This window comes from Chionomys nivalis, chromosome 5 (genome assembly GCF_950005125.1).
Source record: "Chionomys nivalis chromosome 5, mChiNiv1.1, whole genome shotgun sequence".
In the NCBI taxonomy this organism is placed as follows: Eukaryota; Metazoa; Chordata; class Mammalia; order Rodentia; family Cricetidae; genus Chionomys; species Chionomys nivalis.
Genome location: NC_080090.1, coordinates 59,729,473 through 59,757,028, shown reverse-complemented (window position 1 = coordinate 59,757,028; position 27,556 = coordinate 59,729,473). Strand labels below are relative to the sequence as shown.

Sequence of the window (27,556 nt, the reverse complement as noted above, 5' to 3'; positions counted from 1 at the left end):
CTGCATGCATGAGCTTAGCGAGCATTGATGGAGTGCCTGCTACTGAATGTGCTAATATTGTTGTAGGCCCGACTGGTTGTTTCTGCCATCTGGACAATCATCTAGAAAGCATCTAGCAATTATATAACAGTATCAGAAATATGTGAGCATAAAGAGAAAGGTTAAAGGGAAAAACTGGCAGGAAAGGCAGTCCCTGCCCTGAGATAGAACAGGAAGCCAACTTGTTTGAGTTCAACTTGACCTTGCCAGATGAATGGGATTTGAATACATAGTAGCATAGCTAAGAGCATAAGTCAAATGTTAGGTCTGGGAATGAACTTAACAAGATTGCCTTACTGGAGCCTATGCCATAGCTTCCATAGGTAATCTAGAGGGCAGGTGGAAAGGGTAAGCACTTGGTCCGTGGAGGATGCTTGGGTATGAATCCTATGTGAGCGTGAGCAGAGTACTCCAATTCTTTGTACCCAAGTTCCCTTTTCTGGAAGGAGGGGCCAGTGATGGATCCTTCCCTTTGAGACTTGTGAAAACTAAATGATGCACTGTAAATCACATAGCAGCTACCTGTCATGATGAAAACAAATCGTCAGGCTGGAAAAAAATGTTGCTGCTATAATAGCCACCAGATGATTATAACTTTTATGTTAAGGTGTTTTAATTTTATTATGGGAGCCACATTAGTAAGTGTGGACTATTTTGCAGTTGAATGGAAATCCAGACTTGTCTGACAAATTTTCAGTAAAGACTATGGCAAAAAAACCCAAAAAAACAAAAAACTACACCAACTTCCAAAAAAAACCCCAAAAAAACAAAGCCCTTTTCATCCTCAGATAGTTCTGGAAATAGAACCTTTGTACTCTTCTGTACTTGACTGGGCTACATTTGCGTGTGCTTAGATTTAGAATCCTTCAGCTCCTCTCCTTTATTCTTCTTCCTCTTTACTTTACGTTGTTGCTTAACTTTTTTAAGGGAAGAATGTTGGGACACCTGCTTCAGGAACTTGGTCATCATTGATGTTGTGGCCAGCAGTCTGCAGAGGATTTGTTCAATGTCATAGATGGATGGGCTCTCTAGGTCATTACCATGTTTCTCTAAAGAGGCTTGCTTTTTCAGCTGAAAGAGCAAAACAAATGATTTTTGTTTTATTTCAAAGTGAAATGATATTCTGAAAAAGTAAACTTAAATACTACTAAGATCTACGTATCATATATTTACATGTCACCACCAGCAAACACTGGCTAGTGTTTTCTAGGGTTAGAACGTTTTGCCCAGAGAAATTAGGATGTTTTCCTTTGAGACATGGAGAAGTTGAGTCAGTTTTGACCTGATGGCTTTCTCCCTGCTGGCTAGCCTTCACAGTATTGGAAGGTGCTGAACTTGCTGCCCTGGTCTTACCCAGCTGTCAGCCCTGTGAACTGCAGCAATGACTGGCATGGCAAGATGTGGCATGGACCTACTAGAGTAACCTGGTCTTTCTGATTGGACCTAAGGCCTGCCTGCTCCACAGGAGGAAACACAGGGCTGGTACTGTGTATCTGGCCACGAATCCATGGGAGTGGAGCTCACAGGTCCCACTGGTGAATCTACTAATATTATTTTGCTAAGTAGGCATAGTATCAAACTGCAGTCTAAACTTGTATCTCTTTCCATTTAGATCAGTGCAACTCTCTGACTTCATCAAAGAAATTTCTTTGTGCAGATAGTTCATGCGGAAACTTAAAACTGGTCCAAGTGTAGAAATAAATGACTGTGAGTGCCCAGGCATAAACATGACATCTGTATCACACCCCTTCCCATCAGGCATCATGGAGGGCAGGCAGAAAGCCTGAAAGAGCCAGAGGTCAGAGAGGATGAGAGAAAAACAGTATCTTCTGACCATGACAGGAATTCTGCACTCGTGAACTTAACAGCACCCATGACTGCCTGCACAAGATCCTCACAAGAGCAGGACAGTGCACATCCTAGCATGGCATGGGGAAGGGCTCACAAGCCCTCACCCCTCCATAAGGAACTATGGACAGTCAACAACTTCAGGGGAAGGGGGAGCTAGTTTTCTTTAAGTGCGTGGTTCCTGGCAGGTTGACCTGAGTAAAATCACTCCGTGGTACCTGGAACATAAAATGAGTCCTTAAGATTGTTGTTAGGAGTTGGGGACAGAACTCAGTGAGCTGTAGAGAGCTTCCTAGGATGTAGGAGGCCCTAGGTTTAATCCCAGAACCAAATAAAGAGAAGAAAAATGGTGTAGGACAATTCTATATTCTGTCAATTATATTTTAAATAAACACTGATTGGCTGGTAGCCAGGCTGGAAGTATAGGTGGGAAAACCAGACAGGAAGTAGAGGTGGGGCAATGAGAACAGGAGTATTCTGGGAAGAAGGAAGCTCTTTCCACAGTCCTGCCCAGACCACAAAAGAAGCAAGATGTGACCTGCCTTGCTGAAAAAGGTACTGAGCCATGTGGCTAACATAGATAAGAAAAATGGGTTAATATAAGTTATAAGAGCTAATACGAAGCCTGAGGTAATGGGCCAGTCAATTTATATCCTAATGTAGACTTCTTGTGATTCTTTGGGGCTAAACAGCTGTGGGAACTGGGCAGGACAGAAACCCCAACAAGCAGCCACTCCTGTTACAGAAAAGTATTTTCCTTTACTAAGAAAGATCACTGCATAATACAGTAATATTTTAAGAACAAGAAAACACATATTTAGGTCACTCTGAAGGTCAAGGAAGAATGTTCTTGATTGTCTTGAATTATAGTGCCATCTATTGGCAAAATTGGGAATGAAGCCCCGTTTCCCACTGAATTCTACCATTTAGAAATCAGTTTACAGCCCATTCCATTGGGAAGTTCATGTCAACTTTTGTAGTGAGCTTTGATAGACTCGCAGGTTCTCTAAGAGACCCCCTTATTTCAGATCATTTTATGAGGAGGCCGAGAAAGAATATGTGACTTACTGAAGGACAAACAGGTAACCTCATTTCCTACAATCCTACCTACCACATCTCGGTGTTTGGGTGTGTTTGGTAACTTGAAAGAAGGAGCTGGTGGAGATAATTTTAAGGACCTTCCGATTAAACACACCTCTGTGGAACTCATAAATATGTGCAGGAAACCATTAGATAATGGAAGTGGGGCAGGCGAATGGGGAGCAGGGAAGGTTAATTTCAGAGAATTGCATAACCTTGTGCCATGCACCCTTTGAGATGCCACAACTCCTCCCATCTGCATCGCAAATTCACCTTTCTTTGGTGTCTCGTCCATTTCATCCATAGATAATGCACAGATAAAACAAACAGTATTAAGAAGAGAGCTTGCACTAAGATGTACGTGAGGCGTAAAGAACTCTGGATTAGATCCACGTTAGCAAAGTTGCAGCAGAATTTGTCCAGAGGGTAAGGTAGACAGTGGGATGAGGGAGCCTTAGCTTTCAGGGAGTGCACTTCCTCCGGAAAAATCTCCCATCCAACCTTCGTCCAGATTGTCCCATCACAAATGCAGGCGCTCTCTCGGAAGAAACAGAAGAACAGCAGGGGAGAAAGCACAGATCGTCTTTTGTTAGACATCTTTTTGTCTAATTGAGAAGAAAATCTTGAGCTAAAAAGTTGGTCAGACAGAGCAGAAGATGCTAGTTAATTTGGTGCTTCTGTCAAGGCCTTTCAGATAATCCTGCTAAGGCAGCCCAGCACACCTAGCAAAATACACAGTGACGATCATTGTTACATCATCAGTCATAGTGACGCAGGGGTAAGTTCAATGACATCATTTAAGAAGATGCACTGGGGTGAAAAGTTGTACCCAGTTAATCATCCTAGGTTTCTTGAAAACGGACAATCTGCTAATGTTTTTGGCAGGGAATGTACTTAGCAATAGGCATGCAATCAAAATAATAAACCTCATGAAAACAAGCAAAACTCCCAAAGGCAGAGAGGGCTTGCTATGGAGCAGCAGTGAGATGGGCTGCTTTGGACCCTGCTGTTGTATGGAAAACAGACTCTGAGAGGGAAGGCTTGAAAGTTTAGATGAAGATGTTTCCAAGCGAAAGGTTGAAGGTGTGGCTGGTCTTTTTCTTGCTGTCTATGGTAAAATGTGGGAGGAAAGGGATAAATTACTGGAAGAACTGTCAAGCAAAAGGGGAGCAGAGCTTGATAGTGTGGGGATGCAGCACACACAGATCACAGGACAAGCTCCTGTGTTTGAGGTGTTCCCTCAAAGCCCCTGCACCCAAAGGCATATCACTGGAGACTTTGAGATGTGGGACCTAGTGGGAGGTCTGGTTACTGGAGCTGGACCCTTGAAGTGACTGGTGGGATCTCAGTCCCTTCCTGTCCTTTGTGTTTGCTCTTGACTACAAGGTCTTGGTTCTCATACACTCCCTGTGATAATGCTATCATGTCATAGGCCCAAAGGCAACAGGACTAACCACCTAGAGACCAAAACCTGAAACTCGAGCCAATAAACCTTTCCTCTTTATAAGTTTCATATTTCAGTCATTTTATTACAGTGACAGAAGTCTATTAAGAGCATAGGTACTAAATATTAAGAGAGTCTCCATCAAGAAAATAAGCTTTGGAGGGAAAGACATTGATAAGGATGGACATCTTTTTGCTACTGAATTGTTGGGGAGCTTGTATCACGCATACTCCCAGCCATCTCTGCATAAGTCAGGATGAAAATTAAATTATTCACAAAAGATCAGGAGGAGCCTCTTTCTGACTAGATCAATCTCTGTGATATGTAGGGAGTCTCACAAGGATTTTGAGAGGGTTACATGGATAGAAATACCATTTTCAACAAAGGGACAGAGAATTAAAAAGAAGAGTACTGGTCTACCAAAATTTTGTAGGCAGGAACAGATTGATAAAGCTATTCAACTGCTAGCACACACTTTCTATTTTCTTCCTCCCTCCCTTCCGTCATTTCTCCTCCTCCTCTTCCACCTCCTCCTCAATCAGGGTCTTACTATGAGGTCCAGGCTGTCCTGGAACTCTGTAATCCAGCGTGGCTTAGAAACCACAGATCTTTCAGTCTCAGCCTTTTAAGTTTTGGAATTATAGCTTTGAATCTACCAGGTCAGGTGACATGATATAATTCATGATAAGGGAGAGATGATTCAGTGGGTGGATCCTTGGGTCTAGAGGGTAAAGAAACAGGCCTACAGGATTAGAAAGGCATCTCCAGGTCCGAAGCCAAGTGGGATTTCTATGCTATATTTTGACACTATTTTGAGTGGCAGTGTCTATGACTGTGTTCTGTGCTTGTGCCACTATTATAGTTTGGAAGAAGATAAACTGTTTCTGGCTCACCAGGTTCATGGATAGAGAGGAATTTTGGCCCAGGACGGATCGCATAGAGTCTCACCCAAACCTTACGCACATGCTTGAGAGTTTGAGGTTTGAAATTTCTGAGTTGTGATGATTTAGATGAAAATTCAAGTTTGAGTTGATGTTGATGGAGGAAGGTCATTGGTTAATTAATAAAGAAACTGCTTGGCCTCATAGGTTAGAACATAGGTGGGTGGAGTAAACAGCACAGAATGCTGGGAGGAAGAGGAAGTGAGCTTAGATGCAGGGCAGCTCCTCTCAGAGCCCGACGCGATGCAGCCAGCCGCCAGGTCAGACATGCTGAATCTTTCCCGGTAAGCGCACCTAGTGGTGCTACACAGATTATTAGAAATGGGCTAAATTAATACGTGAGAATTAGCCTAGAAGAGGCTAGATATAATGGGCCAGGCAGTGTTTAAAAGAATACAGTTTGTGTGTTGTTATTTCGGGGCATAAGCTAGCCAGGCGGCCGGGCGCTGGGTGGCAGGAACACAGCCCACAGCTCCCTCAACATGATGTGGTCATACGTTTTGGGAGTATTGGGATGGGTAAATGTGTTTTGCCTGTGAGATGCATGTGAATTGTAAGTGGATGAGAAAGAAGGCTGAATAATGGCTACCAAACAACTAGATTCTGATCCCTGAAACATGTGACTGTTGAATCATATAGCAAAAGAGACGTTGCAGATCCTTGGAGTCCTTGATTAGGAATATTATCCAGGTTGGGCCCACATGTAATTTGTGTCTTTATAAGCTAGGGACAGAGGGAGGATTGGCACAGAAGAGAAGATAGCTTGATGATAGAAACAGAGATCAGAAGGATGTATTTGAAGATGGGGGAAGGGCCACAAGCCGAGGAATACAGGCAGCTCGGTGGAAGTTAAAGGCAAGGATCAGTGTCTCTGCCCAGAGCCTGCAGGTCAGCAGAACTGGACTCAGATGTTCGACCTCTGGAACTGTGAAAGGATGAATTTGAACTGTCTTAACCCACCTGATTTGTAGGTACTTGATACAGCAGCCACAGAAAACTATTTTGTCATGCAGAATGTAATTTGGGACTAATCTACAATTTCTAGCATCCAGCAATTTTTTTTTTTTTTTTTTTGGTTTTTCGAGACAGGGTTTCTCTGTGGCTTTGGAGCCTGTCCTGGAACTAGCTCTGTAGACCAGGCTGGTCTCGAACTCACAGAGATCCACCTGCCTCTGCCTCCCGAGTGCTGGGATTAAAGGCGTGCGCCACCATCGCCCGGCTAGCATTCAGTAATTCTGTGTAAGAATATGGTAAGCCCTTTTTTTTTTTTTTATTTCAGGCTCCTAATTCTCTCAGATTAGTATACTTTTAAGCAGATCTTGTGGTGTGCGTATGTGTGTGTGTGTGTGATGACTATGGGTATTAAAGTAAATTAAGTATTTTAAGCATTTTTTTAAAAAGATGAGATTTTCTTTTGAGTGTGTGTGTGTGTGTGAAAACTCAAGAAAGTGACAATCTGTCTGTTGGAAATATTTTTCTCTTGTTGCTCTTTTCTCCAGAATGAACATTTAAACAAATATGACAATTTGTTACCCAGTATCATGTTTTATATTTCTTTGGGTCTTCAAAAATCCTATCGTAATTACAGGGACACACTGAGTGCTCTGAAGTGATGTGTCCCTGAGTGCTGGTTTTCTGAATCCTCAAAGACAGCGCCGGTGGACCTTCTACAAAAACCGCACCGAGTTCTGCCTGTGTGGTGGCTGCACAGTCAGGATGGCTTGCCCTTTGTTTTTGTCTTGATTTACATTTTTCTGTCCTGTTCTTTCAGATGCAAGGCTGGTTCTGAAAAAGTTTATCACAAAGTCCTCTCTCATCATTACTGACCCAGAAAAGGGACCAGGGAAACTCCTCAAGGAAGACAAGGTACTATGTTGTGATTATTACCTGTCCTGATGTTCTAGAGGTAGATGGTTCTCCTTAATGCTCCCCTCTCCTTCCTTCTCCTTTTTCCTTCCCTCCTTTCCCTTCTTTAGTAAGCTTCTGATAAGAGAAGAGATGATACAAAGTAAATGAGGTTGATGTACAAAATATCACACCTGACCACATGGGTGCGTATTAGAATGTTGTACAGAGTGAAGATTTGGAAAAACAAGCAACAAACAAACCCACTAAAACTTGCAAAGGTTTTTAGAAAGCTACCCCCCCCCCAAAGCATACTGTCAGGGATACCTATTTTAATAGTCAAACTACGAAGGGAGAAGTATGGCTTGTGCTTCTGTCTCTGGGGCAGGCAGTAAGAGGTGAGGAGAACTGGGAGATGTTAATTTTCTATTCTTCTGTTAGAGAACTGTGCTCCTCTGATATTCAATTCTATATTTCGCTTCAAAGCTTAAGACATGCATGATACACAATCCCAGAGAACCTAGACAACAATGAGGACCCTAAGAGAGACATACATAGATCTAATCTACATGGGAGGTAGAAAAAGACAAGATCTCCTGAGTAAATTGGGAGCATGGGGACCTTAGGAGAGGGTTAAAGAGGAGGGGAGAGGCTGGGAGGGGAGCAGAGAAAAATGTAGAGCTCAATAAAAATCAATAAAAATTAAAAAGACATACATATTACACTTTTCTATGTATGTATATGTATATAATGCATGTATCAAATCTTCCATAATGAGAAAAAAGTAAAAAAAATCGGTTTGGATATACATTAAAATTGTGCTCAATAAGTTGGGCATAGTGGCATCCTGTGTTCCAACATTTGGGAAGCTGAGGCAGGAGGATTGCCTTGAGTTCTAGGCAAGACTGGCTACACTCTGAGAACCAGGCCAAGGAGGGCTATATAATAAGACCCTGTATCAAAAAAGTAAATGGTTCCAGGAATTAGAAATGTGTGATGGCTTTAAATTGCTCTCTGTGTTTCTGTGTAGGAGACATGAGAATTTGTTTTGACATTATTTGGTGAAAATAACAGTTAGGAATTGCTTAATGGGCATCCCAAATCTCACTAAAGCACACATTGTACTTTATATCTTCATAAACTATTTTACAATACTTCTTGTGAAAGAAAGTACAGGAAGCATTTGATTGGAGCAGGCATGAAGGCTGTTGAACCTTTAACTCATAGGGTTCTCACTAGGAAGGAACAGTGCTTTGTCAACTGTGGTTAAAAAAAAAAAACTTTACATTTCAATAAAAAATGTACTATGCACACAGAATTAGGAAAAAGTAATCTTGAATGAACTTAGTTCCCTTCTCATTTCCAGTTTAATTGCCCTGGAGTTCTGATAGTGATTTTGTGTTATTTTTTTTTATCATATTTCCTCTTGATTTTTATAAACACAGATAATAGAGGTCTGTAAAGGGCATCTATTGCTGTAAAGTGGGATCCTGCTATATAGATTACTATTAGTAGCTTGCTTTTTCCCTCTCTGGGTATCTTAAGGACACTTCCTTGAATCTGTCTCTTTGGCAAGCTTTCTTATCTATGGCTTATTATTTAGCACCATGGAAAGCACACATCAACAGGCTGTCAATTTTTACTCATTATTATAAATATTACTGTAGCAAACACTTTCCTATTTTTAATTTTTGGTTGGCACATTCTGTCTGTATGTGCGAGGCACATGTGAGAATCGTCTTTAAGCAGACATCAGGAATGTGTTGTGGGTGTGCTGTTTGGTAGAACTTTTTTGAACTTCCTCCTCTAGCACACTATTGAAAGGAAGTAAAATATCATTTTCACGGAGTTTCCTGTAGCTCATCCCACCTGACATTTCCCCAAAGCTTTATTTGTTTTTATTTTATGTGCATGAGTGTTTGTCATCATGTATGTATGTGCACCAGAAGAGGATGTAGGATCCCTTGGAACTGAAGCTATAGATGGTTATGAACTGCCATGTGGGTATTAGGACCTCAACTCAGGTTCTCTGCAAGAACAGCAAGTTCTCTTAACTGCTGAGCCATCGCTCCAGCCCTACTATCCACCTATTTTTCAACTTTTGCAAACACTTCTCTCATCAAGAGGGCTCAATAGGAACAGAGAATCAGGGAGAAAGGGTAGCTTGGTTTAAGGCTTCTCGATGCTCAGTGGTGAGTTTCATGGCTTCTCATTCTACTGGTTAGATAGTTCAGTAGTCAGAAGCCATATGCTGTTTCAATTTTAATTATTTAAAATTAAATATAATTCAAAATTTAGTTCTTCAGTCATACTAGCCAGACTTCAAATACTCAAGAGCTAAATATACCTAAGGGTTACTCTGTTGGATAAAGTTCAGATAGCACAGTCTTGGAGATACTCCAGTTTGTAAAGACAATATTACATTTATTTATTGTGTGAGTGCATGTGTGTGTGTGTGTGTGTGTGTGTGTGAATGCCAAGGCATTCACATATGTTGAGGTCAGAGAACAGTTGGATGAATCTGTTCTCTTCTTCCAGTGTGTAGGTTCCATGTATCGAACTCATGTCATCAAGTTTGATAAAAGTGACTTTAGCCACTAAGCTGTCCTGCTGATCCTAGAGATACTAGTCTTATTTTTCAATACATAAGCGGAAGTAAATTATCTATTTCTTTCCTAGAACACTATCATCAATGCGTGCCGTATGAAGAATGAGTGGTTGGAAACCCATCCAGAAGCTTCTATCAGTGAGCTTTTTGAGCAGAAACAGCAACTAGAGGAGATTATGACTCCCATCCTCACAAAAATGTCTACACCACGTAAGTTTTGGGCTTGAGTGTCAGGATATAGAATAATTCAGTTCAGTGTTGTTCTTTCTAATATCTATGATTTTAACTATCTTCATTCAACTAATAATAACAATTATTTTTGTAAGATATGCCTGATTCTAATCCTGATATTGCATTTATCAGTTGTTAAATTTTATATGTTTGTAGTATCTTTTTATGATTTATTTAATCTATTTTATGAGTGTTTTTGCTGCATGCATGTATGTGTACCCTCATGCGTGCCTGGTGCCCTTGAAGATCAGAGGGTATCAGATCCCTCAGAACTGGAACTAAAGATGATTGTGAACCACCATGTGGGTGCTGGGGACTGAACCCAGGTAGGTCCCCTGCATAAGCATCCAGTCCTCTTAGCCACTGAAGGATCTTCCCAGCCCCACCTTTGAGTCTTTTGAAATAAGGTCTTACTGTGTGGCTCAGGTTGACTGTGCCCACTGAGTGCTTAGATCATAGGTACCACTTTGCCCGGCTAATGCCATTGATGCCCACTGAGTGCTTGGGTCACTGATGCCTCCTCTCCAAGCTTATGCCATTGATGCCCACTGAGTGCTTGGGTCACAGGTGCCATCTCCCCAACTAATGCCACAGATTTTGATCTGAGATTCTCATCCAGGAGAGTATTATAATTCTGGTTTTGGTTGGGGAACACCGGCGACAATGGTATTCTGAGACCAGAGGAAATGCACACATCAAATCTCATTGGCAGGTATATCTAGGATTTTAAAATGGCAGGATTATAGTTATGCAGTTTTCATGAAATTTATCCCTGAAAGCACCAACCAGTGCTTCTCGGTATATTCAGAAAGCTGTATAATTATCGCCGTTTCTAGTTTTAGGCCGTTCGCTACCCCATAAGGAAGTCCGACGCTTATGAACAGGCGGCTTCTATCCCTTCCCACCAAGCCCTGGCGATCATTGCTCTACTTTCTATCTTTATGGATTTGCTCGACAGAGGGTCTTGCTATGTAACCCTACCTGGATTGGAGCTTGTGGTGTAGACCAGGTTGACCTCAAACTTGCTATAATCCTCCTGCCTCATCCGGTCAGTGGTGGATGTGATGTGAGACATCATGCCCAGTTTAGATCTGGTTACTCTGAACTCTTCATAGAAAGAATTATAACAACACATTGCTCGTTGTGATTGGCTTCTGTCCCTTGGCCTAACGCTTGTTTATTTATTTTGCAACATGTATTACCATTTAATATGGATAAATAACATTTCATTGTATAGATACTAATTTAATCTATTCACCAACCAGAGGACATTTTGGTTTCCATGCTTGGGTCAGTATACACAATGCTGATATGAACTGTGGGTATTGTCATATATTTTTATTTTTTATTTGGTATATAAACAGGCATGGAATTTCTGGTCATAGGTGACTCTGTGTCTAGTCTTATAGGGGGCTGCTGTTTTCATTCTCATCAATGGCATATGACGATTCCAATTTCTCCATGCCTTTGTTAACATTTATTATTGTCTTTAAAATATCTTAGACACACTTAGTGGGTATGACATCATACTCTGATTTGAATTTATCTGATCACTATTAATTATAGACATCTTTTCATGTGCTTATTGGTCATTTGTATGATTATTCTGGAGAACTATTCATTTTGATTCCTCTAAAATTTAAAAGTAAAGTATCTTGTTATAACAGTTCTTTATATATTCTGGATACAAGTCTAATATCAGAAATGACTCTGAGCTGGACTTGATGACAAATGCCTGCAATCTCAGCACTGGGAAGGCCGAGGCAGGAGGATCACGAGTTTGAGGTCACCTTAGGCTATTCACTACCCATTGTTGACAAATACCCTTTGTTCCTGTGTTCCCTGAGAGCTGAAGGAAGGATGGGTATGAAAGAAGAGCTGGGACCAGGAATATAAAGAAGAGGTTCATCTTGTTGGTCTCTCATTCAAGTCAATCACTGGAGAGACAATGTTTTAAGTGTCAAAAGAGACTTCGTGAAAGTTTCCAGAAGTTCTCCAGAGACACACTTGGACAGCCCAAAATAATTAGGAAAAAGACACAAATTGGCTAACTGCCCTCATCTGTGAGGGCATTTTCTTGAGTTAGCAAAAGGCTCTACTTAGAATTATTCCCACCCTGTGAAAGAAGGAAGAAACTGGCCATCCAGGCAGGCACATCCAAACTGCAACTAAAGATGAAAGAGTGACATTAAATTCCAGTTTCCAGCCCCCAATAGGAATGCGGGTGGCACTTGTCTGGGTTACGGCTCAGTTAATGAACAGCTTTGCCATAACCTGAGCCAACGATGCCCTGTCCACTCAGTGTAAAGTGTGGTGCTGTGAGGTAACAGAACCTGGGGTTCTGCGGACAGCTGTCCACTCCTCTTGTGCCTTGATCGATGTAATGAGATGGTGCTGTCTGACTGGGTGAGCGTGTCTTCATTTTCTTGGTTGTATCTTTTAAAGGCCCAAAGCTTAGCCTTTCAGTGTCGTAGCTGAGATACATTGCCTAGTCCAAGGTTATCAAGATGTAAACTAATGATTTTCTCTTGGAGTTTTATAGTTTTCGCATTTAGTCTCTGATAAAGTTTGACCTTCCTTCCTTCCTTCCTTCCTTCCTTCCTTCCTTCCTTCCTTCCTTCCTTCCTTCCTTCCTTCCTTCCTTCTTGTACATAGAATGGGTTGGAGTTCAACTTCACTTTGTGTGTGTGTGTGTGTGGCATTTATTACCTAAGCTTTTTGTGTTTGTCAAGATGACTTGTAGATTTTAAGAGGTTGAGACAATTAGGCTAGTATAGGTGATAGAGGGGCTCACCCTTGCCATCTATATAACGAATATATACTGAGCAGGTGGCTGGCACTCTCCTAGGTACCTTGAAGGGAGAACAGAGTCTTTAGAGTGCCTCCCCCACCTCTTAAGCAGTTGCTTCTATAGATTGTGAGAAAAGCGTGTATACCCAGGAAGGTGAACTTTAGAGAAGGCCAAAGGAACATAGAGAAAGTCCCCCGAAGCAGCAGGAATTGTTGTGAAGCCAGGGTAGAGTTGGACAGTTTTAGAGTGGACTCACAGGCTGCCCATGTCGGGTTCAGATTAGAGAGTAAGGGAGTGGAGAGCTCCCATCTGGCTGGTTGTATTTCTTGTGTGAAGGCAGGGCAGGAAAATAGGGCCACAGAGTTAGTTTGTGATCATTTTACTAAAACTACTGAAAGTTTTCAGACAGCTTTCAGCTTTATGGGTAGTGGGATGCCATTACAGGGCTGTTAGGTCTGGAGAGAGCTCAGCCAGTAAAATGCTTACCTCACAAACATGAGGACCCAAGTTTGATCCCTAGATGCCACTAAAGTAGACGAGCAGGGTGCCATGTGCTTGTTCCTGTACTGCGGTGGTAGACACGGGCAGATCCCTGGGGTTCACTTGCAGGCTGGTCGTGCTAAATCTGCAAGCCCCAGGCCAATGAGATACCCTGCCTCAAAAAACGATATGGGCATGTCCTGAAGTGGGACATGTGAAGTTGTCCTGTAATTTGCAAAGACATACGGATACACATGCACGGCACACACAGGTGCACTTGTACAAGCTCCACCCACCCCTGAGTGCACATGCTTGTGCATGCGTGTGTGCATGCACACACACACACGCCACACATACACACAAGGTGTTCAGTGTTGTGTGCCTATAATCCCAGAACTTGGGTGGCTGGAGCAGGAGGACCAGGAGTTTGAGGCCACATAGCAAGGCAAACACACAAAGAAACAAACCTTTAGGCCGGCAGAGAAGAGGGATCAGGTAAGGGAGAATAATCTGGCTTTCTTTATGAAATGGTTTGGAGGGAGAGGAAATTAGAGGGAGTCAAGCCCCGCAGTTCAGATGTGAGGTGATTAAGACTTCAGTGACTGACTACACAGTCCATTTCCCAACAGCCCTCCTTCCCCCCTCACCTCTGCAGAAGAATTGGCCCTCTCCCCAGGTCCCGTATGTTAACAGGTGTCCCCTCTAGACACCTTCAGAGCATAAGATGCTATGCTGGGTCTTGATGGAACATCTGGAACGATCCTTCACTTTATAACAAAGAAATGAAAACGAAAGAGGATCAGCATTTTAATCAGAGTTCCTCTAGGCAGCAGTCTGAGAAGCACCAGGAAAAAAACGAGGACATGAAAAGTGTGTCCTTATGGCTTTAAGCACCACAGGAGAGCCGGAGACTGTTGGAACTGATGTACCCAAGTGCCAGGGTTTAATTAATGGCGAATTCAGGCTAGCATATACTGATGTATTCCATGTCCACTGTTTGAAAAACTGGCTTCATCGTGTTCCATATCTCAAGCTAATCAAATGTCATTTTAAAATGTGCTTCTTTCAGGGCAAGTGAAAAGTGCCAAATCGATAACCTAAGCCGTGATCAGCAAAGAAGTCAAGATTGCGCCTTCTACAGACCCCACACAGACTTGTTATTTCCCAGTGTTAGATAAGACAAAACCGTTCCTGCCAGCTGAATTCAAGAAATAGACTCAGGTCTTGCAGAAATGCTGGGGTACAAATTCAGTCACCCCGACCTTGTGTCAGGCTGTTCAGAACACTCACACCTGGCTCAGGGGCTGGGCCTCTGTTCCCCTAAATACATTTCCTCACTAGTCCTCCAAGCATGGCTCCTCATGAGTTCCCGCATTCCTTCAGAAGAGCTGAGCAAGGATTTAAAAGCTACACGGAGAAGCTAATAATTTTCTGTGTAACTGAGGCAAGAAATTTCTACTAGGCTAGGGAAATCCATTTTTTAAAAGATGCACTAGGCCATTTCTAAAGGAAGAACATTTGTTCTTTCTCTCTCAAACAGTAAATACTAGGAACTGTTTGGGGTAGGGTAGGGTTCTCTAGTGTTGGCTGTTACTTTTTATGTCTGAATTAAAATTCACCTGGAAGGTGAAGACAGTTTCTGAGAGAAGCCCACTGTTACCTTTAATATCCCCAATGAACACAAATCTGCCTAGCTTCCCCTCTCCAGGAGGTTTGGTAATACAGATATTGTTATTGGCTCCATGCCACTTCCTGCCATTCTCTTTCATATTGCCCAGGTTTTAAAGGTCATGGTTACCCAAAAGTTCTTTGGAAAGCCTTTTTCTAGTCAAGTTAAGCATGACCCTGAACTTCCTATTCCTTTGTGACTCTCTGGGAAAGTTTTTTTATAGAAAATAAAATGTTAAAAAAAAAAAGGAGAGCGAGAATATTCCCCGTTCTTACCACTTCCTCCTCTTTGCCTTGCTATGCAAACTATTTTCCTTCAGAGGAGAAAGAAAACAAGGAAGTCTTTCACTAACACTTGCCAGGCCATGTTCTCTTGGTCATGGCATTGAGATAATCCTGATTTAAATATGTCCCCAAGTCTCACTTTTGAGATCTTTTCACTCCACGAGCGATTTCCATTCAGCTCCCCTCAGCAGAAGTGCTGATGTTAGCCCATCCGTGAGACACCCCAAGTCTTCGCTGCTGGCAGCAGCAGGAGGACCTGTGTTTGACCTTTCAATGCATGTATTCGGGGACACTCTGCACAGCACTGGCGTCGTTGGGAAGAGGCCAGGTGCCCTTTGTTGCTGTTATTTTCATTCTAAGCCACCTTTCCTGAGCCTGGATCATGAAGGCAGCAGTGCTTTTCCAGGCCTGTGCTCCTGGTGAGTAGGAAGGGAGACCCGTAAGCCACCCTACTCCCAGGTAAGAAAGGAGCATTTTTATCATCTACTAGAATAACCTCTCTCTCCCTCTTTTGTCTTGCAGTCTTTGTCCTCAAACATTTTATAGCCTTTGATACACTTGCTAACACTGTATTTGTACAATTCCTTGCATTGGCACCTTTATACCAGCACCCCAACTTTCTTATAATCTACTTTTCTAACTCCTCTCTAGCGTCTCTTCTTCTAGGTCCTCGCTGTCAGAAACTCTCAGAATTGAATTCTGATTCTTGGTGGGACAATTGTTTTTCTTCACCCCATGACTGTCCCACGCTCTTGTATTTTAGAGATCTAACCTTTCCTTCCTTCTTTGGGGAGCACTTCTGTTGCCAGAGCCTCATTTTGTGCTCAGTGTAATTATTAACATGCTTGTCTCGCCATGTGAATGAGCAATGATCTTTTTGAAAGACTGGTTGTTTTTTGTTTGTTTGTTTTTTTATTTTGCTCTTTGTCATACCTAAAGAGCTCGTAAAATAGTAAGTCATTAACTAAAAGTTGAATTGATTCACCTTAATCCCCGTACCTAACATTACCTAGTACTCCTAGAACTCATTACGTCTCCATTCATTTATAGAGCCTGATTGCATTATAGAAATAATAGCAACCTTATCTTATGCTATGTCGGTGCACTATTGCGACACCACTCCCCCAGCGGACAAGCCGTACCCACATCAAACACTGCGGGTCCGTGTCCGCCTTCCCTCAGCTTTGTATTTCTTGAACTGTCGTCTCGATTGTCATGGCCTAGTGATTTCCAAGAGGTTCTTGAATCTTATTTTAGAGATTCCTTTGATGTGGGGCTCTGAACACTTGTTTATATCTGTGGATCTATAACTTCTGTTTTGCGAGAGACGATATCAATTATTACCTATTGTTGCACTGACTTATAGCTAGATTAATAGATTTCAATGCACTTATGCTGTGAGTTTGATGTTATTTCATTAGCTGCATGGTGTCTTCTGAACTTGCATAGGGTAGTTATGTTTTCAAAAGCTCATGTTAACAATTCAGGAATGCCTCCACAGTATTCGAAAGGCTAATTCAGTGTTATAATCAGTTCTAGATGATAGTTCTTTAGGTTGATGTTTTGTTGATCATAAAAAATGTAAAAATATAAAGGTAGGATATTAATATAACATTATTAAAATAGCAAGTTCTGTCCCTTATCAAAAGATGTAACAAAATATGTTTTAACAGCAAAAAAAAAAAAAAATAGGAGAAAGAAAATAAGGAAGCCATTTAGTAACACTCGCCAGGCCATGTTCTCTTGGTCACGGCATTGAGACAATCTTAGTGTAAATGTGTCCCTAAATCTCACTTTTGAGATCTTTTCACTCTGTGAGCATTTCCCATTCAGCAGAAGCACTGATGCTAATCTATCTGTGAGACCCCTGAGCGTTCGCTGCTGGCAGAAGGAGATCTGTTTTGGGCCCTTTTAATGTATGTTTTCCAGGACACTCTGTGCACACCAGCACTGGCGTCATCGGGAAGAGGCCAGGTGCCCTTCTTTGTTGCTGTTATTTTCATTCTAAGCCACACTTAGGCTTAGATGATGCGTAGGACTTTATGTGAGATTTACTTTTCTCATTTTACCATAGATGATAAAACTTTATCATACACCAGTACGGTTGTAGTATCTAATCTTTGACAACTACTGTACTCGACCAATGGAGTCCGACTGATGTTTATTTTAGCAGAAAACCCCATGTTGTAAAAGGCTGACAGTTAGCCGGTATTTGTCTAATATGCAGCGGATTACACTGTCCAAGATCGCCTAGTCTCCCATTTCACATACTCCTCTCGCTGTGTGGTCCTGGCATTCCTAGTGTAGAAATAGGAATCTCTGAGCTGTCTTGAATCTGGGGAGCCCATGACTACAGTTGAAAGTGATTCTGTGTCTTTTTCCAACGCTACGTTATAAGAGGTGATGTGGCTTCTGCCTCAATCTCTTAAAATACCGGTAACCTTAGAAACCGGCCTGTGAGGAGACCAACAAGGAAAGGTCTCTCAAAGGTTTCTCAAGCTTGCAGCTCTGACTCCTCTCCACCCTTCTAACTGCTGCTGCCAGCCTGCCTGACTAGGAGTGAAGTCATCTTGAAAGTGGATTCTCCAATCAAGCCACTATTGGATGCTGTATGGAGTGGAGGCAACCTTCTCTGCTGACTCCTCCCAGAATCACGGACTTCTGAGATAAATAAATGTTTCGTTTTAAGTCACCCAGTTTTGTATTTATTGGTTACACAGTAAAATAGAACACACAAGTTGAAACTCAGAAATGTCAGGTAGCATAACAAAGCCTAGAATTTGTGGCTTTGGTTTTGAAAGTGGATGGTGGGTTGAAGCTACAAAAGTCTAGCGGGGAGCGTGAGTGACAGCCATGATCAGAAGCCTTCAGATCCTCTGTGAGGCTGCTAGAGGGGGCTAAGGAGAAAGGGCAATGTCCCTGCAGGCTAGAGAAAAAGGCTCTTGTTATGAGGCCACAGGAAGTTTTTTTGTTTGTTTGTTTTATGATGTTAATAATGGCCCAAAGATTCAGTGAACATGTCCCAACTTGGTCCTAGTGCCACCTTGCCTTTTCTAAGTGTGAGGGGAAGGATCTGAGCTGAAGAAAGGAACCCACCACTTTCAAGTAAATGAATGTACCAGTAGCTGCTGGGTTTGAAATTGAAGTTACTCTTCATTTTCCAGCCTTTCTAGATGACAAAAGTTATTAACCCAAGAAGTGATTTGTGGGAAAAGATAAAACCCAGGACAGAACTACAGGGGCATTTGTTAAGAAATTGGAAACACCTCAGGGTTCTTAGATAATTGGGCTTTTTTCCCCCTATGGCTGGGAAGATGGTTTCTGGGTATCCTGGGTGGTCACCACGACTCTTCCCAGATGGTGATGGAACTGCCACATCTGTCTCCCTTTCTCAGCAGTGGCTTATGCCAGCACAAGGACCTGTCTGACCCACCTTTCTGCAGTCCCATGTCCACCCTTGACCAAATCAACTTATTGGCAGATGGAAAACTATGAGTGACTCATCTGTATTACAGGCCTGTCTCAGTCACGTAGCATAGTCTGTTGTCAGAAGACACGAGGGCGGGAAACACACTTCAGCCTCTGGGCTCTCCAGGGCTATCAACACCTACTTGTGCTGGCTTTACTCAGAATGGTGAAATATAAAATGTATTTATTATTTTGAGACAGGGTTTCTCTGTGTATTCCTGGCTGTCCTGGAACTTGCTCTGAAGACCAGGCTGACCTCGAACTTGGAGATCTGCCTGGACACTGCTTTCCAATTGCAAAATATAAATTTATTATTGCTTTTGAAAAGTTTCTCCACCAGGATGGTTATAATGAAGAGTAGCTCCATCATCCCTGCAGCTTAGTGATGTGCTCTCTCTGACTTTCAGAACCATGTCTAAGCCAGAGTTGAATATAAATTTTGTCCAAGTTTCTTGAGGTATGTGGACTTGGAGAACCTGAGTCTTGAAACTTAAAACTATAAGAGTTGCAGTTACAAGGTTTGGGAGAACCAAAAGAGCTTGGGGGCAGGGGAATCAACAGGGAAACAGGAGCTAAACCCAGCAGGGAAGGGCATTGTTTAAAATGACCCGAGGCAGTGCAGCCTGGGAGCCAAGGTGACAACCAAGAGTGGAAAATGAAAGTGCAAGTGAAGGCCAGCGTGGTGAGGTGAGCATCAGGTGAGGGAAATGGTCCTGCAGCTTAAGAAAACCACACATCGATACAAAGAAAGTTGCAGAGATCATTTTAGGGTGGCGTGGATCTATTAGTTATAATTCAGGGGCAGATATAGAACTTCTGACTGAAATTCAGTCTCTAATAATCGAGACATCCTTCAGAGCTTCTTTACCACAGAAGTGATGCAGATGGCGGATTCAGTGAGCTTTCTGTGTGATGCTCCCCTTGGCACTCTCTGAAAGAGCACACACAGCAACCTTGATTAGTAAGGAGCAGGAAGAAAAAGAGTTCCCTGCACACAGTGTAACTCCTCCATGGCAGCAAACTGCAAGTTGATGATTAGCGTTCACCAAAGAAATATTTAACTGTGTTTGTTTGTAGCGATTTAGATTCACATACAAGGCATCAAGAATTTGTTGAAGAATACATCCTCAGGAGAGTGGGTGACATTGTCCCTTCAAGTGAAGAACTGAAATTCAGTGATGAGTTGAATGGAGGAAAATGAGGATGTTAGTAAACAGAAGAGGAAGAAAAGGAAAATGGTAAATAGGAATGAATCAGGAGGTCTGGGTAGGGGAAGAAGTCTAAAGGGACCAGAAGGGTGATGGGTGGGTAAGATGGATACAACATGAAGGCAGAAAGTGGGGAGTAGGGATGTGGGAGGATAGTGAGAGGCACAAATGTGAGCAGAGTTCATGTGTACTAAGATGTTACAATGAACCCCATTATTTTGTATGCCAGCTAAAAGCTAATTTCAGAAATGAGCGAGAAGGCAGTAGTGTTGAAGGGGATCAGGGCTGAACTGGAGAGAATTGGCATAAGAAAAACATCACGTGTGTTTTTAAAACCCCAGAGGTTCTGTCTATGTGGCAATCTTTGACCCTTTCTTCTGTTATGTGAGGCAAAGAAAATCAGTTAAAAACAGTTGTTGGTGTAGACTACAGTGTGGCCATTAAATGTGTGCTTCTCTGCAGCTCAATAACTCCTTTGGGATTGGAGGTGGGAATCATGAGTGCAGCCAATCAGAACAAAAGCAGGTTGGCAAGAAACCAATGGGAGGTCAGCATGGAAACAGCTTTGGCTTTGGTATCAGTTGGTGGTACTGGCCCTGGCAAACAGAGGCAGAGCTGAGCACAACTGAGCCCTGTTCTTTGGGATTTTGAAAGGCTACAGTTTGATGTCAACTCTGAGCCATTTTAGGCTTGGAAGAACACACCTCTGGGAAAGAACTTGATTTTAAGGTCATTCACATGGGAATAAGGGATTGGAGAGAAGGACCCGACAAGCTGCTTGAGTGTTGGGAGTAACTTGAAGATGTAGTGACCATTTCCTTCTTTACTTTAGAATCTTTGTGAGTGATAGCAAATGAGTATAAAACTGGGCAGAAGATGAAGGCTATTCTTGAGGCGACTTCAGGAATCTTCAGGAGCTCTTAGATTAAGGCTAGCTATAAGGGAAAACAGAAGAAGCCAAGTCCTTCTCAGAACTGTCAGGTCATTTACGCAGGCTATGTCTTACACAGGACACCAATTCAGTGGGGCCATTAGGAATGGTATCCTGCCTGTTGTTGATATGACAAGCCATCTGCCTGTGGTCCGGCTTCATGGCCTGGAGCAAGAGCTGCCTTTTCTACCTCTGTCAAAGGCTTCACACAATCAAACCTCGACCTCCATCTTTTCAGTTTTTGAAAAAATATCCTTTATCCCTGTCTTCCCTCCCAACTTTAGCTGACACGATGCCACTTACATTGCCTCTCAGTTGCTGAGAGAGGAGCAATAAGTTTTGAAGCTGAAGTAGCCAAGTGTCATTCCAGAGTGACTTGTACTCACGGAGAATGAGGAGCGTGGCGGTTGTCCTTGCTCCTTCCCCCTCAGAGAGGTCACTCGTCAGGTGTTTATGGTGAATCCGTCTTGTGCTGTGAACCATGTTTACGGCCTTAATGAAAGTCAAAGACTCAGTCTTGGCCTTTGAGAGACTTACGGCTCCAAGCAAGCACATGATCAGGTCACCACAAAAAGAGTCCAGTTCAGTCCTGATCCACTCCTTCCCCTGTGTAGGTAGCATGATGATGAAGGAACACCAACGCTGCTGCTAGTTCCCTGTAAATATCCCTGGAGCATGAAGGCGAGTGAGGGCAGAAATGTGCTCCTATCTGAGTGTGCTACCCCCTCAGCTACATGGAACGTGAATAAACTGAACCCTAGTAGGACTCATGCCTCTTCCCCCTCTTTTTTTTTTTTTTTTTTTTTTTTTTTTTCCCCATTTTACAGCAGGGTAGTCTGCCATAAGTGCAATTTACTTCTGGAAAAGCAATGTCAAGCAACAATTTTTCCTTCTGGGCAGCCAAAGATGACAACAAGCCTGACTTGCTCTGTGGGAGGCCAGCCGATTACTTTGTGGTCCAGAAGCATTTCACAATTATCATAAGTGCCATTATTGTTTTGGGAGGTAAGTCGTCATGCGGGACTCCCCTGTCATTAGAGACTTTTCTCACCATAGCAGGAGGTCACAGCCAAGGAAACCTTAAGCTGACGGTGGAGACTGTCAGGCAAGCGTCACTCAGTCTCTAAGGAGCACTGTGTATAGCCCTTATTCAGTGATACTAGCTGGACACGGGAAGGTGGTGGTGCATTAAAGAGACCGACAGTCCTTGCCATTATAGAACTTTCTCATGGAAGAGACAGGCAAACAAATAACCATGAGGCAGTGTGTTGATGTTGACATAAAGATATTGCCAGGATTCTCTACTAATAAGGAGGAAGGAGATCCTGACGCTGCCTGCATGACCAGGCCGACCCTGATAAAACATCTGAAATGAGGGGAGACAGTTGGCAAACAGACAAAGAGGATACAATTTGCAGAGTTGATGTCATATTATGGCTTTTAAAAAAGCATTTCATTTTATTATAGGTGTAGGAATGTTTTGCCTGCACACCTGTCTATGTACCATGTGCATGCCATGTCTACAGAGGCCAGAAGAGAGCAGTAGAGTCCCTAAAACTATGTAGTTATGGCTGTTTGTGAGTTGCCAAGGATGCTAGTGCTGGAAACCGAACCCGGATCCTCTGGAAGATCAGCAAGTGTTCTTAACCACTGAGCAATCCCTCCAGCCCCTATTTTGGCTTTTGATGGGATTTTTCTTTACTCCACCCACTTTTCCTGCCTAGAAGAAAATTGGAGAGGGCTTTGTAAACAAAGGCCTCCTAAATATTGATTAAGAATCCAGCAGGTGCAGCAAATAATATTCCTACATGAATACCAGATGAAGTGGCCTACTCAGTAACACAGGTGTCTTATTCCACAGTTAACTCCTGTGATGAAAGTTTCTAGGTCTCTGTAAAAGAATATTTACTTAGGAAAAACACCACCTGCTCCAAAACCTTTTCTGGAGTCAGGAGGATCATCTAGGACCAAATAATGAGACAAATATGTACAAAGAGCATCTTCATTTTAGCGTTTATTAGGGAGTGAGTTGCTTTGTCTAGAGATTTTAATATAATATCTAAGGACTTTGGTTCCTTTGGTACCCACAGTGGCCTGGTGACCGTGAGCTTTGCTGACTCTAGATAAACTCTGAGGATGTAACGGTTAAGTGGCCAGCATCAAGGGCATTGCAGAAACAGCGGCAATACCATCGCTTTACCGGAACATAAGCATAAGAAGTATTCAATAATTATTTACTGATTTGGTTCAACTTCAAGCTGGGAGGCAGGATGCAAGAACCTGAACTGTCAGTGGGTCTTTAGTCTGTCTTCTGTCTCTAGGGGAAAGAACAGACAGAATTGACTTACAAGCAGCAAGACAGTGACAAGTGTCTCATGACTTGTCCTGTAAAGAAGGTGTTTCTTGTGCCGCAGTCAGTTTCACGTATCTCTGTCTTCCAGTATATGTATTTTTAGCACAGGATGAATGCTTATTAGCATAAAATGAAGTATATGGATACTAACTAAGTCCAGCCTTTTGATTAATTGTCACCAACAAACCCCATTGGTAAGATGCCTATAGAGCGACCCTAACACGTTTGTGGGCAAGCAAGTGTAAGGCTTGTGAAACCTCAATATTTCCCATATTATTCTGTGAGGGGTGCCTACTTATGTGTATCTTACACTTAACAAATTGTATTTGTGGGTCACCCAGGTGATTTCAGAGGTTAAAAGCACTTCCCACACAAGCCTGTCTACCTGAGTTCAATCCCCAGAACCCACATAAGGTGGAGGGCGAGAACCGGTTCAACAAGTGTGTGCACACAGAGAGAGAATTTCCTAAAACCAAATAGCATTTGTAACAGTTATTAACTATTCATGCACACTATGACTCAGAAGTTGAAAATTAAATAACCAGACTAACAGTTAATTACATCATGTTGAAAATATAAATATCATTTTTCTCTTTCAATAAGGTTTATTTTTAATTGACATGCAATATATATATATATATAGTTATAGGTTACAGTACAACTTGACATAGGCATACAATGCATAATGATCAAATAGGATAATTACCATTTTGAAATTATAACTTGTATTTTTATTTTTTAGGGTTTTCAAAGATGCTTTTAAAGAATTCCGAAGTCTTTGCCTTGATGATTCTCTCTCTGTCAGGATTTGTGACAGGGCAGCTGGCTTACCATTTTGTCGAGGTACTGTCTACCCACTAAGTTGTACTAAGTTAGAGGTCAAGCACCTCAAACAAGACCCACTCCAAATGTGTAAGTTTTTCCTCTTCTGCAGTCCTGGGACTCAAGCCCAGGGCTTCATGCATGCCAGACAGTTGTATTCACCGTGTGGGTGTTGGGAACTTCACCTGGTCCTTAGCAAGAGCAGCAAGTGCTCTTAACCATTAAGCCATCCTGCCAGCCCCTGAAGCAGTTATTTCACGATAAAGCATGATTGCCCCTTTCTCTCAGATCAGATATGAAGCACACATTATACACAATAAGGCCACAAGAAAATATTCCTCCATTTGTTTTTAACTTATTAATGCCTGGCCTTAACAGCGATGCAATGTACATTAACAGGTTGTCTCCATTCAATCTTTTGAGATGGAAATAACACCTGCAGCACCTTTATCTAGGTCTGCAGAAGCCTGTCACCCTCCTGAAGTTCCTCTGCCCCCACTAGCCAACACCATTTGAGTGCCTACGGTGTGCTGCACTTATTTTTAAGTGTTTTATACTCAACTCATTAATCCTTGAGTTTAACTCATTCATTCTTGCAGGAACTTGATGGCAGTAAACTCTCCAGCTGCTCTCCAGATGGAGGCACAGAAAAATTACATAATGCAGTTGTTAGATTGGAACATTTACAGCACTCCCACAACTGTTGTGTTTTTTATTACTTATGTACACCTTCCATCATCAATGCCTTATATAACTGATTATACCACCATCTAAACATCAGATTTCCCTGCTGACTAACTGGAATTTTTTTTTGTTTTTTCAATTCCAAGTAGATAACTGCAAAGCCACAAATATCCGTGTGAGAGCATATAATAGATATATTAAAATAAATACCTAATAGCTTAATATTTTTTTCTTGGAATTTCATAGTATTATCTCATGTAACATCAATGGTAAGGGATATTATATCATTTTTGGAAGTACCACTTTTAGATTTTAAGTCATGTTCATGTAACATATTTCAAGGAAGACCAGTTTAAAAGCAGGAAAGAGTGGAAAAGGAAGGGCTGGCGAGATGACTCAGTGCTTAAGAGCACTTGTTACTCTTGCAGAGGATTTGGGTTTGGTTCCCAGCACACACTCATAACAGCTCATAACCCTCTATAATTTTAGTTCTAGGGGATTTGACACCCAACCCTGGCCTCCTGGGCCACTGTATGCATGTACACAAATGTAGCAAAAACATTCATATACATAAAAATAAAACAAACAAACAAACGAACCAACAATTTTCCAGAAGGAGGAAAGATGGTTTTCGGCTCATGGGTTCATGATTTTCAGGGTTTGTTGTTTGGCTCCATGGCTGTGGTATGTGGGGAGATGGATCATCATCATGGCAGAAAGAGCTAAAAAGGCCGGGGTCAGGACAGTATACGCCCTAGAACGCCACATCTGTGACCTTCTTTCATGCAGCGGCCATATCCTAAAAGCCCAAGGATGAAATTAGCATCCTCATGATCCAAACACCTCTCAATAGCGCCACCTGCTGGAACAAAGTCCTCAAAACACGAATCTTTTCGGGCGGTGACGGTGGGGGTGACAGTGGGGAAGGCGGTGGCGGGGGGGGGGGGGGGGGTGGCGGGGGGGGGGGAGGGGGAGGCGGAGGGGCACACTTTAAAACCACCACAAGCAACAGACTAATTTTTCCATGCGTTTGTTCCTTTAGGTGCACCAAATTGTCTACCCTCTTCTAAAAACACCAAGTTTTTCACTTTATTGTTATTTTTTACCTTTAATTGTATTTGTGGCTGCTTTGGACGTGGACTTTTATATAGTCAAGAACGTGTTATGGCAGGTAAGAAAACACTTTAAATTAGTGCTCTGTAGAACCACTAATTTAAAAGAGTTGAGGAGAAGGCTGTGTGTGTGTGTGTGTGTGTGTGTGTGTATGTGTGTGTGTGGAATTAGTGTTTGCTGAGGGACTGCTACATTGCGATCTGAGTAAACAATGTCAGATTTGCCCATAAGCAAACGGAAGCTCAGAAATCACAGAGGGTCTGGGAATATTTGGGTCTGGGTGCTGGTCCTAATCAGGTTCCATCATGACAGTGTCTTCTTTTAATTGCTGGGACTGTATTTATCATTTTTCCTTTTCCGTAATTACACTCCTTTCATGATTTTATTTGTGTTTTCGGAGGAGGTTTTCCCCATTTTAGTTTAATTCTGTTCTTTCTAGCATATTGAATTAAAATTAGTTGATTTGTAGCATTTTAATGGTATTTTGCATATTCAATGTTTATTTTTTCCCCCTTTACCCGATCTCATGTTTTGATGTTTCGTGTTTTCATTATTATTCAATTCTAACTTTTAAATGCTTTTCGGGGGGGGGGTACATTCATTCTCTTTTTAGTTATGTAGCCTTGGCTGGGCTGGAACTCACCGTGTAGAGCAAACCAGTCTTGAATTTACATTCTGCCTGTTAGGCTTAAGGGCATGTAAGCATGTCTACAGGGTGTGAATCTGGGATGTGTTGATTTAGAGTCCTCTGGGTACACCTTTGGGCACCCCCAAACTCTATACAATTCTATGCCAGCTAAAAATAATAAAGTAATGGCTAGGGACATGGCTCAGTAGTTAAGACACCGACTGTCTTCCAGAGGACATGTGTTTGGTTCCCAGCACCCACTTGGCAGCTCACAACCATCTGTAACATCATTTCCAAGGGATCTGATGCCCTTTTCTGGCCTCCCTGGGCACCAGGCAGGCAGGTTGTACACATGCTACTGATACATAGGTAGCACACATAACATTAAAAAATAGGTAGGACACATAACATTAAAAAAAAGGAAGGAAGGAAGAAAAAAGAAGAAACAAAGTTAAAAAGAATAAAATGGTGAATATGACCAAAATACATCGTATGCATGCAAAGAATAAATAAAATTTTACATTATTAAAAATAATAAAGTAAAAAATATCTGTACCCCAGGATATGGTTCTTCAATGCAGGTAAGTGCAGTCTTGTTATATTTGGGTAGATGTGACGCTGTGTGATGAACTGGTTCACAGGTTTTGCTGACGGGAGTGATTAGCTTTGCAATAGCGTTTGTCACCATTGCGTATGTGGTTCTGAAATTCAATGAAGACTCATGGGATCTGCAGTGCTGTTTACTCTTCACCATCACGCTGTGCATAATAGACCCTCTCCATTCCGTCAACTCGCTAAAAACCATTGGTACGTCAGTTCCTTTCTCTCGCTTCACTGATGTGAAGATACCTTGTTATTCCCCCATGTCAGGTTCCTTTTTCTCACCTGGCAGAAGTGAGGATACATTGTTTCTTTTGGACTGTAGTGTCTTCTGCAGAGTAGGAATTAGTGCTTTATTTTCTCGAGGATAGATGACTGACTTAAAGGCAATACAGATAAGACAGTCCCTGGAGACAAACCTAAATATTAATCCATTTAGGGTTTCTCCATTACTTCACATCCAGATTAAAAACTGGAAAACAGATTCCT

At 42.2% G+C, this 27,556-nt stretch overlaps 3 protein-coding genes across 3 annotated transcripts in view; 2 read left to right on the top strand and 1 right to left on the bottom strand.

Annotated features, from left to right (window-relative positions):
• The window catches only part of Ankrd45 (ankyrin repeat domain 45), a 30,385-nt gene extending 12,474 nt beyond the window's left edge, over window positions 1-17,911 (top strand). The window contains exons 4-6 of the mRNA XM_057769999.1: window positions 7,124-7,218; window positions 9,877-10,015; window positions 14,377-17,911. Coding sequence (XP_057625982.1) covers window positions 7,124-7,218; window positions 9,877-10,015; window positions 14,377-14,408 — 266 coding nt within the window. The 3' untranslated portion in view covers window positions 14,409-17,911. The remainder of the gene's footprint in view (window positions 1-7,123; window positions 7,219-9,876; window positions 10,016-14,376) is intronic.
• Window positions 874-3,564, bottom strand: Tex50 (testis expressed 50). Its single transcript, XM_057770000.1, has 2 exons — window positions 3,241-3,564; window positions 874-1,110 (listed from the first exon to the last, which is right to left on the bottom strand). Exons 1-2 carry the CDS (start codon window positions 3,562-3,564, stop codon window positions 874-876), a joined length of 561 nt encoding a protein of 186 aa, XP_057625983.1.
• A 3,825-nt stretch (window positions 17,912-21,736) lies between the features above and the next one.
• The window catches only part of Slc9c2 (solute carrier family 9 member C2 (putative)), a 62,069-nt gene continuing 56,249 nt past the window's right edge, over window positions 21,737-27,556 (top strand). Inside the window, exons 1-4 of the mRNA XM_057769850.1 lie at window positions 21,737-21,872; window positions 23,963-24,063; window positions 25,769-25,897; window positions 27,109-27,274. Of these exons, the coding sequence (XP_057625833.1) occupies window positions 21,737-21,872; window positions 23,963-24,063; window positions 25,769-25,897; window positions 27,109-27,274 (532 nt within the window). The remainder of the gene's footprint in view (window positions 21,873-23,962; window positions 24,064-25,768; window positions 25,898-27,108; window positions 27,275-27,556) is intronic.